Below are 13,019 nucleotides of genomic sequence, written 5' to 3'. Positions count from 1 at the left end.
GGAGTTGTGGAGGGAAGTGCTTCAGGGAGGCAGAGGAAGCACAACAGTCACGTACAAAAACTCCGAAGCATGCACTTCAGCTGTCTCTGAAGTGGGAAAGAAGCTGAAATAGAGATTTTATGCACTACTGGAAGAGCACGCGTTCCAGTTGCAGATTTTTCTTCCTAATCAAGCACCAGTTCTATGAGAAAACTCTTGAGTAGTCATCAACCTTGGTTAGTCGGGAGTTTTGCAGCGTTCCCCTGTTGTGGATGAGTAGCCAGACCAAGGGATTAGCTGCAGTTTTTGTGGCTTGTCCCTTTCTTAAAACAAGGCAATGTCATTAATTATATTATATGCATATAATTAATTATATTGTTCAGCGTGGGGATGGATAGGCTGTGAAAAATACTTGCTGCTGACACTTGAATTCTGAGTGTGGGAACAAACCATTTTGGTGTACAGGACTTCGCATAGTTTGAAATAAATTCTTCAGTCGGAGTTCTTGCTGAAACATCACCCGCGCAATTTCTTGCACCACCATGATACTGGGAGCTCGCTTCTTGTGTGGTGGTCCTGCTCCTTGCTTGGACGGCAAGGGTTTGGGTCAGACGAGCACTCTGAAGACGCGGAGCAGCCTCCAGCTTTGTGGAGGCCAGACATCGCCTTCAAGGTAATGCGATGTTCAGCTGCCAGTGCAAGTTTTAAAAGTTAGTTTTTGTTTGCCCTTGTAACATTCGTCTTCTCGTAAATCTGAATTGCAAACTGGCTGAGCGAGAACTGCTGTGGCTACTCTCTTTGACAAAGGCGTGGTTTGCTCTTGGACTTTTTTCTGAGATGTTTTGCATCATCTGAAGTTCTGTACGCTGACATTTAAAGACAAGACAAGGCCAGGCAGCAAATTCTTTTAGCTCAAATGTAGAGGCAAATGGATGGCTCTGCCCTTATAAATAAGAATTGGATGACTGCTGCTTCCCCCGTTGGTTTTAGAGGAAGTGGCTCACTTGAAGCATTTTGCTACAATTATTTCAAATGAGGCACGTGAGCTGTTGGCTGCCTCTCGGCTATACTCCTGTTGCTCTGCGGTAAATGGTCAGATCAGTTCTTCACGGGGCTGGTTGTATAATGCCTCCATTTGGCTCTCTGCCTGCTTCTTTGCATTATATAACTATGTCCCCTGTCTATCGTGTTTCCTTTTCCCCCAAATGCAAAGCATACACATTCCATAACTATACTGCTGTGACTGATAGAAGTGCAAATGCTACTTTTTTTAAATTTTTTTCCCCAAAGGAATCATAACAGTAGTTCATGAAGGAATTAAGATGGGAAGATAAAAATCTTACTTGGTGGTGGTCTAAAAAGCTGTGAAATCAGCTTCAGTTGCAGAGAATGCTGTGGTGGGTTTCTGTTCGGCCTTTAGTTGTGTCGCTGCCAGTCATAGGATGAACAGCCTGGCTTGAAACTGTCCTGATCAGCAGGCCGTTCAAACAGAACTAGCACAAAGCTAAGCCTGCTCTTTATTAAAAAACAAGCCCCAAACCAACAGCAACAAAAACCAAAAGCCCCACCACCACCAACAACAAACCACCACTAATTCACGGATATATGCGCAAACTGGTTTCCATGCAGTAGAGCCCATGTTACACTTCGTTGTTCAAGCGATGTTCGGGGTGATTGCAGTAGGGCCAAGAGTTCATTACCTTCTCCTTAGACGAGAGTGCCAGTATCATTTGTTTACTCTCTCGCTCCTGATGAGCAAAGGGGGGGATCTGACACGTGTCTAACCTCAGGCAGTCTACTTGGGAAGACTGCTTGCTTCCATGACAGCTGAGGCCAGGACTAGTCCGGGAGTCAGTCCTTGAAGATACTGTAATTCACATATCTTAAGGCTCAAACAAAGCTATGATAAGAATTTCCTGCAATGCCTCTACAAAAAATATGGATCTTCCAATGCTTTTATAGGGAGTTTCTATTTGTACTGTTTGGGCAGTGTGCCAAGCTGCTATAAAGTGTGTGTACGCATGGCTTGCCCTGTATTTCATTCAAGATCACGTTAACATTCGAGTTGATTTTTTTCTCTTTAGTAGACACTCATCTGACTGATCTATATATACAAAACCAAAGCAGTGAGGTCTGCATAGAAGCAGTGTTGCTGAAGGTCAGTGACCATGCCCTTCTGTTAGGGGTTCTGTTCCACTTTGCTTCCAGCCTTTGGCTGCATAAGGTGCTTGCTCCAATTGTATTAGAAGGAGAAAATGGTTCTTTCTATTCCAGCCCTTCTGGGTGGAGGTGTGAATGCTAAATTTCACACTCAGAAGTACAAGTTACTAGTTTCTATTCCGCCTTTTAATCAGCTGTTTAACCACAGAGACAAACCGAGGCAGTCTTCTCAGCTTACCTGTATTCATACAGGTGTGAGGAGAGCAGCCCAGTGTTTTGGTGTTTGATTTCTGAAGCTACTCTGTGTCTCGTATTTAAATATCTCAGGTCTGTGCATGTTACCAAGCGTGTTTCAGACTGGTGGTTCTGTGCCACGCTGTGTAGGGCAGTCTGTGGCAGGCTGCAGTGCCCCTCTGCTGCATATCTGAGCGTGATCAGCGTGCTGAATGGGTGGACTTCGGGATACTAACGCTTTTAATCTCAGCTAAGTGGTTTATATATCAAAAAGTGAAGCACTCTGAAAAATACGCTCCCGAAATGGGATCAAATTAGGTGAAGTAGCAAATCCAATTAATTTTTTTGTATTAGAGCACTCCAGTATCTCTAGTGAGACATTCATTCTTCTACATCATGACAAGCTGTCACAGCTGTGCTTTCTGCGTGGGCTCCTGATTTAACTAGATTCAATTAATTCTCAACATACAAAACAGTGTATTTGGTATTTTGCAAAGGTCTTTTCACGTGTCCTTGGAGGTGGCACTCGTCTCGTGGATAAATGATATTTGTATAACCCTATTGCTGTGCTGTGTTCCCCATCTTTAATGCCTGTAACGAGAGACTGTGAAATTAGCATCGAACTTAATCGGGTAACTTTTTTCTTTTGACATCCTCAGTAACCACTTCTGCAGCTTGTGAGAAATTGGAGAGAGACAGGAATGAACTGCAGGTTGCTTATGAAGGATTTCTGCAGAAATTAAATGAGCAACATCACAGTGATTTAGCTGAACTGGAGGAGAGGCTTAAACAGTTTTATACCGCAGAATGTGAGAAGCTCCAAAGTATCTGCATTGAAGAAGCTGAGAAGTACAAAGCGCAACTCCAGGAGCAGGTCTGTGACATTTAAGTAGGAATATTCTCTAGTAATTGTTTTATGCTATAAATGAGTCTTCAGGGAATCCCAATTTTAGCTATTTTTGAAGGTGTTTGGTCTAGTGTGAAACTCCACTTCACTGCAATTAAAAAAATGTTATTGCACTAAGCTGTCCAGATCATAAGCTTGTGTTTAAATATGTTAGAAATTGGTAGTGTGCTGCAAGCTTCAGTTACTTCTGGAGCTCTACTGGCTGTTTGAGGCAGCTTGAGCTTTAAGCTTTATAAAACCCCACCTGGCTCGTGAATTTGCTTTGCAGCAACTCCATGCGTGTAATGTGCACACATCCTCCTGTTGGTGTCAGTGAACTGTAAGGTTTTGTTCTTATCTATTAAGTGTTGTATGTGGCTTAGCTTCTCTTGTGACTATATGTTAAGTAGACTTATGCATGGCCTAAAGCCACTGGAACAATACTTTAAGCAAGGGTTAAGTTCACACACTAAGGGGAAAAAATCATCTTGTCATATTGCAGGTGGACAATTTAAATATCACACATGAAAACTTTAAGCTGGAACTTGAAAACAGCCACTCAGAAAAAGTAGAGGAACTGAAAAAGGAATACGAATCCTCTTTTTCGGGCAAGTATTTTGTGTTCAAGTACCTATGTTATAGTGCTGCTAGTCATGGACAAAAATCCTTAAACACATCAAACCTGAATAAGGATGTTTCGGTGTTCTTGCCGGTCAGCTGTCTTTACAAATGCTGGCTGAATTCCTCCTTTTCCTACTGAACGAGTCCCATTTTACACACAGACATAACCATGATCCCATTATAGTTGAAGGAAACTTTCAAAACCGCTCATGAGCGGAGATGACTTTTTCTTTCAGTAAAAGATGTGTCTAAGTTGCAGTCTCCTCAAAATGTCAAGGTAATGAGTAATTGCTCTCCCCCCCACCCTCCCCATTTCTGTATGGAGCGCCTCAAAATTGAAATGAAGGATAAATAGGGTGGTGTAGTCTCCAGATTGACGTGGGAACATCTCTCAACTTGAGAAATATTACACGATGTTTTCAGGATACTGGGCAAAGGTTGTTTTTCAAGGAGGTGGGGGTTAAGTGTGCTGTTTTAAATAGTATTGCATCTAATTGATTTAAGAGGTGGTGATTTCCATCCTCCCTCCAACTCCACTTGGCAACCACATTTCCAGTGATCCTTTCACCTCCTTAAAATTGGTGACGCTTCCTCTGCAGTTGAAGAGCTAGCTCTTCTGGGTGATATTTCCAGAGTAGGAAAGGAAATCTTTTTCTAGAAGTTCCTGGAAGACACCATTTTTTTTTGTTGTTGTTCTATTTCCCTTTAGAAACTCAGCTTTTTGTCAGATGTGGATCTTGTGTTCAATTCATCCTTCTGTTGCGTGTAGATGAACGCTTTCAAACTTGACTCGTCAGCTACTGAAATGTGTATGCCAGGGGACAACCAGCAAATCTGAAGCAGCAATAAATAAGTCTGATGCTTTGTATAGGCTTTGGAGCAGTTTGTGATAAATGAGCTTTCCGTGTTGTCACTGACTTTGCATCTGTGCGTTACCTGTTTTGGCTTTTTGTGCTTTTTCTTTCCAAAACGAGTTTTCATTTTGTATGCAGTATTAAAAATCTGCAAAAAATAATTTGTTGCAGAGCTCAAGAATGCCCATGAATCTGAAAGGAAGTCGCTTGAAGATTCCTTTAAAGAGAAGCAGGAATTGCTAGAGGTATGTTAAAGGCTTGCATCATTGCAACAGTATAAAACTTTAAAAAGGCATTTTGGGGATGAGCAGTGAATTTTTGACCTAACTACGCCCATCTTTTCATTTCAGAAAAAAATTGATGAATTAAAATGTGAAAACGAATCTCTGAGTGAGAAGCTGAAATTAGAAGAGCAAAAACAAATAGCCAAAGAAAAAGCCAATCTTGTAAGTCCAGATCTTCAAAAGTAAGGCAGGCAGGGGCAGATCTTGTAAGCCTGGGTTTATGTTATTGCATAATATGAAAGGTGTGCAATCAAATCTGATAGAGCTCTGATACTTACTAATATTTTATTTAAATGGATCGCCTACCAGATGTTTTTGTCAAGAGCTACAGTATTGTTTATTAACCTTACCATTATAAATATATAAATCTGTTGAATGTGTAAGTTATTGTCTAAGTTAAAGACCTCACTGTATGCCAAAGGTGTATCATAGCTTGCTTCTAGTAAGTTGATAAATGTTCTGCCAGTACCATGATCAGGGCGTGGGCTGTCTTGTGCCACTACAACAAACCTCTCTTCATGTACTTGAGTTTTTAATGAATTTGATTCATACTTGTTGCTGATGTACTTTCTAGATAAACTTTTGTTCTGTCTTGCTTTTCCTCTGAAGGCTGCTGTCATCTGTGATGCTCCTGGGATTAGAAATGTGCTCTGAGAGGAGCCTTTCAGGCACTGGGGATGGCTAGATACAAACATGCTTACCTTCCCAGTGTGACCTATAGTACTGCTACAGTATTACATGAAGAGAAATTCCATGCTTAAAAAAGTATTTAGGATGTGTGGTTATTGGCACTTCCCAGATTTTGTCAGTTTTGCTACTTTAAATGGGCAGTCTGCATTGGTTTCCTGGAAAGCAGGTCACGTGCAAGTGTAATTGGTCTGTGTTTGACATGATGGGATAGTGTTAATTATAGGGGGGTTGGCCATAGCTGATTTGTATGCTTCAGATACTTAATTTGAGAATTGTCTTCCAGCACACTCCCTGTTTTAAGACTTGGTCAAATACTCAAGTAGAAATTGAAATAGAGGGATAGTTACGTACTTGGAAAGAGGATAGCGAGATGAGAGCAGAAGGTAAGAAAAGTGGGATGGAGGGGAGGAGCTGATCGGTCAGAGGAGAGCAGAGCAGAACCCCAGTAACGTGACCTCTGTCCAGCTACAGGGAGCCCTTCAGATGGAAAACGATCTGTTGGGCATTCACAGAGCTTTGGGAGAGGAACAAGCCAGAAAAAGACATCTGCTTTGTGTGTAAAAAGTGCAGACTTACCTAGGAGAAGCTGCTCTAATTTTCACTGAAATTTATTTTTTTCCTCTCTTGCTACTTACCCTAGTGGCAGGGTAGAGCTGCAGCCAGAAGAATCTGCAATCAGTGTTGCTGTGAGTGGGAGAGGTGATAGCAAACAGAACATGTTATGTTGCACACTGCACTTAGCAGTTTGAACTGTATCCCACAGCTATGCTCAGATATTCTTTCAGTTTAGAGCAATAGTCAAGTGCCTTTACGCAGCTGCAAATACGCATTGCATCCTGGCAGTGTAAGGCGCTTCAGAAGCTTGAGGCTTCTGTGCAGAGAGATAAGGATTTGACACAGTGTCTTGCTCTGTAGTAAGCACACATGCTGCACTGCCAGAAATCCCATTAGCCCTTTGAAGATAGAGGTATTTCCAATATTATTTAAATAGCATCAACTTGATATTCCTATCTTTTTTGCTAGAATCTTCTTGGGGCCTTTAGTCTTGTTATCTGGCTTTTTGTTGTACTATGAGTAGCTGATGTGGTGGCTGAGATGTAACTGTAAGGATGTTTTAAGGCAGAAAGGAAAAATAAAATGAACAGACAGCAAAATGCACTTAAAATTTTCAGGTTAGTTTTTCTCCGTAGCTTGTAGGTTCCATTTAAAGCCATAAAAGAGAGGAATTAAGTTGAAATTGTCTGCCTCTCTCTGAGACAGTACTGCGTACCCTCACACCGACCTATGTTCAAAAGTAGAAATTGAACAAGAATCACAAATGCCACAGTCCTTAAAAACAGGCAGCAGAATGGAAGACACAGACAACTGGGCCTTTGTGTTACCTGCGAAATGTGCTGGCTCTGTACCTTACAGCCCCTGCTCTGTGGACTGCGTCCCACAGAACTGCAAGCATCTCCCTCCGGGTCTTAGGTTTTTTGATGTGGCAACGAAGCTGTTACTCAACGTGGTACATCAGTCTTTTACCAAAACGTGCTAAAAGAACTTTTGTTTGCTTTAAAGATAAACTTAGTTATACAATACACTTAATCACTGATTAACCTCTGTTTGTTTTCTACTCATAGTACCTGGAAAGGGACTGAGCCTTGTTCTGTTTCTGTATTTTTGCTTGTGACTTTGCCTTTGAAACATTAAGAATGTTTTACTCTGCAGTGTTGGAATGGCTCCTTACTTTGGAAAGGACATCCATGAAGAAAACAGACCCTGCTCTGCCCCCTCCCCAACCCCCCCCCCCCCCCCCCAAAAAAAAAATCCAAGTGCTGGCTTGCTATATTGTAGATAAGTCATAGCTGTAAAGCAGCGTAATATGCAGTAATGTAGCAGTAATAATGTAAAAGAAAAAATGTTTAATTTCTTCTTATGAGCTAGCTACTTTCACGTACAGAACAGTGAAAGCCAGCTACAGCCAAGTTCATAGCTGTATAAACTGTGTGTGCTTTTTGAACTACTTCAGCACCTGAAAACTCTTCGAATGTTTATGCTAATTACCTCTTGGGATGGGTTGTGAGTAATACGAAATAAATTTTGGAACTCCTAGCCTTAGAGGGAGCCTTTCGGCACTCCTGCAAAACAAGTTTGGCTGTGACAGCTTTAGTGGTTTCCCTTGACTCACAAGGATTTTTCACATGTGTACAAAACGTATTTTCTGAACACCTGCTAAGAAAAACTGTAACTGCCACTGTAAAATGAAGGACAAACCAAATCAGATTAAAAAGCAGTACTGGATCTTTTTCTCGTTCAAACCTGTCCGACTTGATTTCACTTAAAAAAAGAAATTACAGCTGTCATTACAATTTTTATTTTCTTGCTCTGTCTAAATAGAGAAATAGATTGTTCATGAAATTCAGGGTAATAAGGAAACTTTGTGGAAATCTTTCAGAAAAACCCGCAGATTATGTATCTGGAACAGGAGCTGGAAAGTTTGAAAGCAGTGCTGGAGATCAAGAATGAGAAACTCCATCAGCAGGATATAAAGCTAATGAAGATGGAAAAACTGGTGAGTTTCCCTTGGGGTCTGCCAGTTTTGGACCGTGCCTCTGAGTTACATTCTGGTAATGATTTCAGGCTGGTCAGGCTTGCACGCAAAGATCAATTTTTGTGTTTGTTTAAAAGGAAACATGCGATGATAATGTGAGACACACTGCAGGTACAATTCCATCTGTATCGGGCTGTAAAGAGGGGGAAGGAATTACCAGATGCTCCAAGTAGCCCTTCCACCTCTTAAGACAACTACTGGGTTGTATAAACTCTAATTTGTGGCAGGACAGGGTCCTTATCCTGGGCGGAGCCTTTGAACACTATTGTAATATTTACTTAGGCAAGATGTTAATGAGGAAGTATAGAAAGAGGTTTGGGTACCAGGGAATATGTTCATGCCAGTTTTTCAGTGGTGCACATCATTGTGTGCTGCCTAGTACCACTGGTCTCCAATTACCAGAAAATTACTTGTAAACCTTCATCTCTTCTGACAGAAGTTTGCCACAGCAGAGAAGCCCTTGGAACATAAACCAGCTATTAAATGGTTGTTTTCCTTAACTTTTGGTAACATCCTGCAGCAATGAAGTGAAATCAGAAATAACAGGGAGAGTTGTTTATGTAGAGGAGCTCTTTGATTCATCACTCTAGCACGTTATTTCTAGACAGCCTTCAGTCTGCAACAGCTTATAAAACTGCTGCCTCTAACTCATGGAAGTTACTAGAATCTGCTCGTCGAGCAGCATATACCTTAGCCAGTTCCTCTTTATTGGCATCTAATCAGCACAAGTGGCAAAATGCCAGCGTTACGCAAGAGTAAGGTAAGTAGGCCTACCTGGCTCCTACAGAATACTCAGTGGCAATAGCCGGTCAGTGTCGCATTGCTCTGCAGTCACTCTGTCTGCTTTTGGGCTTCTCGCAACAAAGTCTGCAACCTTCAGACTAGGAATGTCTGCTGTGTGATAGTTAAGTTGGTAACTTGAATATATGCGTACGGGTTTTAGTTTAAACTGTGACCTTTTGTTCTAAGGTGGAAAACAACACCATCCTAATGGATAAATTAAAGAAGGTTCAGCAAGAAAATGAAGAATTAAAAGCTCGGATGGACAAACACATGGAGCTTTCAAGGTGAAAAAGATCTCAGGAGTTTTAGATGTTCTTATTAACCTGGGGAAGGCGTTCCTATGAAAAGAAAGAGAAATCTGTACAAATATTAGTGACCATTTTTTTGTAGTTGTCTGTAGAAGAACACACTCCTCCCCTCCCCGCTTCTATCTTTACAGATGAGCTTTCTTATGTAGAAAACCAAGCAGAAACAGACTGTAAGGAAGTAAAGGCTCACCCTTCAGTTCTCCAAAGCAATGTTTCAGGGAGAAAAAGCAACTCAGAAATGTCATCTTACAATAGATTGTTACAGGTTCTTGAAGTACTACTGGCTTGTAAGCTAAACCTGACTTTACTTGTAACTATTTCAGTTGAGTGACTTGTGCCTGATTCTGATCAGTGGAAAGACCAGTGCATTTTAGTTAGCAATGACAGCAACATTTAACTTGGATAAAATGTGTCTGAGCTTCTCCTAACTTCAACTGCTACTTTAATGGATGGGAAAACCCTTTTAGTTTGAAGGAAACTACAGAAATTCAGCTTCTTTGTAGATTTGAGCCTGAAACAGGACCCAAAGGCTCCAGCAGGGCTGTTTAAAAGTATCTGTCACTGGAAGTAAGACAAGTCTCACTTCTCAGGTGCTTTTCCTGGCCATCTTAGCTGGCCTTTAGGAGTGCTTCTTATTGGAACTTTCTCCTGCTTTTTGCAAGCTACAAGTCTAAATCCAGCAAGGTTGTAAACATGTTAAATCCTTCTTTAATTCTCGCTTTAAGGAAGTAATTTACTTGTAATCAAAGCAAGATTTTATGCAGGTTCAAACTGTCCTTTAACAATACTGTAACCTCCAACTTTGGTTACGTTCTCTGATGTAAATTTGTCTTTTGCAGGCAACTTTCTACCGAGCAAGCTGTTTTACAGGAATCACTAGAGAAAGAATCGAAAGTAAACAAACGTCTGTCAATGGAAAATGAAGAACTTCTATGGAAGTTGCACAACGGAGACCTATGCAGCCCAAGGAAACTGTCTCCCAGTTCTCCATCCGTGCCTCTTCAGTCCCCACGAAATTCTGGTAACTTCTCTAGTCCTACAGTATCACCGAGATGACATCTCTGAGAGAAAGGGGATTGCATTTCATTTGTGATCTGCAGAACTGATCCTAACTTTAATCACAGGAGCAAAAGCTATATTAGCTGAGTATGATGACTAAACATAACTGGAAACTTTGGTGCAAAAATGACGATAAGAGACTGAGAATATGGGAGTAAGACGCCCACGTTGCTTCTCCCCAAAAGACTTGTTTATGACCTCTATGGACATCGTTGCACAAAGCACTTACAGAGCAAGGAAAGACTTGTTCATTGCCTTTTCACCTAACTATAAGAAAAAGCTCAGGGGCTTAGAGATAACGATCACAACCTTTATAATATGTTCCTTATCACAGACACTTTTTTTAAAGGCTGCGTGTGTGCGTGCGTGCTGTGGATGGAATGGATGTAACGCACTGTGCGTGTGTCTAATGCTGCCTTCTTTGCTGTGTATGTAATAAAGGATATCAGCTGAAGACTATATACATTGACATGTACTTCCTTAATAATGGTGTCAGTATGCATGCTTTTAGCAAAGAGTACCCGCACACAGAAACGAGGAGAAACTGCCACTAGTACTGTAGATCAGTTTCCTCTATCTTTCTGGCTTCAGTTCAGTACAAGAATGGTGTGAAAAGCGTTGTCAATTGTCTCATTAGCGTGTTGGCCCACCTGTGTATGCTATTCTGAATGAACTTTAAAAACAAATTGAATTGCAGCCATATTATGCGTGGATTCTTGGTCTAATATCCATGCACAGCTCCATCAATTACGAGGAGACTTCTTTTTTTGCAGGTTACATTGGATTTTGGCTTTCAAGTCAATAGGGTCATAATCCGAATGAGAACCAGGGAGGGTATCGCCAAAGGTCACAAGTTCTTACTACAGTTGCGGGTTTAGATGCCCAGACCTATCGTCTTACCTGAGGAAAAGTAATCACTTATTTTCCTCAAAACAGCATTTTCATTGCTGAGGAAAAACAAGATTTGAAAGCCAAAGAGAAAAATGCAATAATTGTTGTTAGGTGCATGCTTAACTCGGTTCTCAAGAAGAATCTTAGGTTATCTGTGAATTTCAATGTATCTGGTGACGTTTGCTTTTCAAGCTATAGCGTTTGTATTAACTTTCATCGGGGTTGGCTTAATTTCCCTGTGGAAGAAGGGGAAGGTGGTAGCTGTGGATAGTTATCTTGCTAATTCTGCCATACCTTCCCTTTTAGACTGCAGGATATCGAGTGTTTTGCCAGTTCCTTTGGCAAAAGATCCTGTACAAGAGATTCTGTAGAGTAGGTGAAAAAATTGTCCTGCCTGCTGAAACTGGAGGCTGAGGGTGTCAGCATTTCTGGAAATGTTGTATGCTGAGCTTCAGCTTAAAGGAGGTAATCACGTAGCTTTGCTACTCCCTTGGTCAGACCTGTTTTAAGATCTCTGCAGTGTATCTACTAAACACAGGTTCCACTTCAAATTAGTATTACAAAACTCTGTGCTTACAGTAACCTGGGTTTTACAGCGCCACTTCCAGAACCATTGTAATACTTGTTTTAGCTAATGCTATTAACTAGCTCTATGGTTAACTGTTACGGTAAATCACATCTAAGTTTACCTGTGTTTTCCAGTAGCTTGAGAACAGGAATCAAGGGGATGGGAAGAGTTTAGGGAACTGAACTGGAGAACCACTTCAAACCATGTTACCCAAGACTTGAAAAATCTTGGCTAGTAATGACAAACACAAAAACAAGACTTAACAGTGCTCACACACTAAGTAAACATGTAATGAACTTGTGGCTGACTATTACTTAATTTTACATGATGTGCAAATTAAGGGTGCCATTTTTATGGAACATTATGCTCTCTTAACCCTCTTTAAAGCACTGTACATGCCACTGTTAGTGGTGTCAGCACTTAAACTGTTTTCTAGGGGTTTCAGATTTAACTATGAAAATCCTCTGTGGGCTAAAATTTGGCTTAAAGTATAGCTTGGAACATTCTTATTTGCTATGGTCAAAGAAACTTGATTATATGTATTTGAGCCGAATGCTTAAAAAATAAATTTTTGTACTGATTGAAGGCTTTTTTTTTCTCTGCTTGTATTAGTCAAATGATCTTTAATCTAAGAAGGAACATTCTTCTAAATACTTAACATTTCTTAGCACCTGTTCAGTACAGCAGAATGAAGCTTGACTACACATTATTAATGTTCACCTAACCCTTAGAAAATTTTAACTATGCTCTGCCACTCTGATGTAAGCAGAAATTATACAGAGCTTGCTTATGATTATTAGTTATTCAGTTTGACGTGGCTGGTTCAAAAAAAAAATGTAGATAACATTACAGAATTATGCAATAATAAAATACTTGAGTATGTTTGACTTAATCTATGGAGCCAACATGAACATACCTGGTAAAGGCATCCTAAAGCATTCCTCTTACAAAAATACTCACTTTATTCAGGATTTATTCAGGCTTCTGTAAGAAAAGCCACACAGCTTAGCAATCTAACAAGTCAAGTCACAAAAACAGATGTCTAGCACTGTTAAGAACTTTATCTTAGCTGGGATGTCAGAGCCTCAGGTAAAACATTCAAGAAGCAT

The 13,019-nt window shown here is 40.7% G+C and overlaps 1 protein-coding gene across 9 annotated transcripts in view; it reads left to right on the top strand.

Annotated features, from left to right (window-relative positions):
• Positions 1-12,491, top strand: part of MTUS1 (microtubule associated scaffold protein 1) — a 115,020-nt gene extending 102,529 nt beyond the window's left edge. For all 9 annotated transcript variants that reach the window (XM_080589579.1, XM_080589577.1, XM_080589578.1 and 6 more), the window contains 7 exons: positions 3,033-3,247; positions 3,762-3,867; positions 4,906-4,979; positions 5,085-5,180; positions 8,146-8,262; positions 9,271-9,368; positions 10,232-12,491. In XM_080589579.1, coding sequence (XP_080445705.1) covers positions 3,033-3,247; positions 3,762-3,867; positions 4,906-4,979; positions 5,085-5,180; positions 8,146-8,262; positions 9,271-9,368; positions 10,232-10,448 — 923 coding nt within the window. In that variant the 3' untranslated portion in view covers positions 10,449-12,491. The remainder of the gene's footprint in view (positions 1-3,032; positions 3,248-3,761; positions 3,868-4,905; positions 4,980-5,084; positions 5,181-8,145; positions 8,263-9,270; positions 9,369-10,231) is intronic.
• Positions 12,492-13,019: the final 528 nt, after the last annotated feature.

The sequence above is a fragment of the Anser brachyrhynchus genome, assembly GCF_964034855.1.
Source record: "Anser brachyrhynchus genome assembly, chromosome: 4".
NCBI classification, from domain to species: domain Eukaryota; kingdom Metazoa; phylum Chordata; class Aves; order Anseriformes; family Anatidae; genus Anser; species Anser brachyrhynchus.
This window is presented reverse-complemented; position numbering and strand designations above follow the sequence as displayed.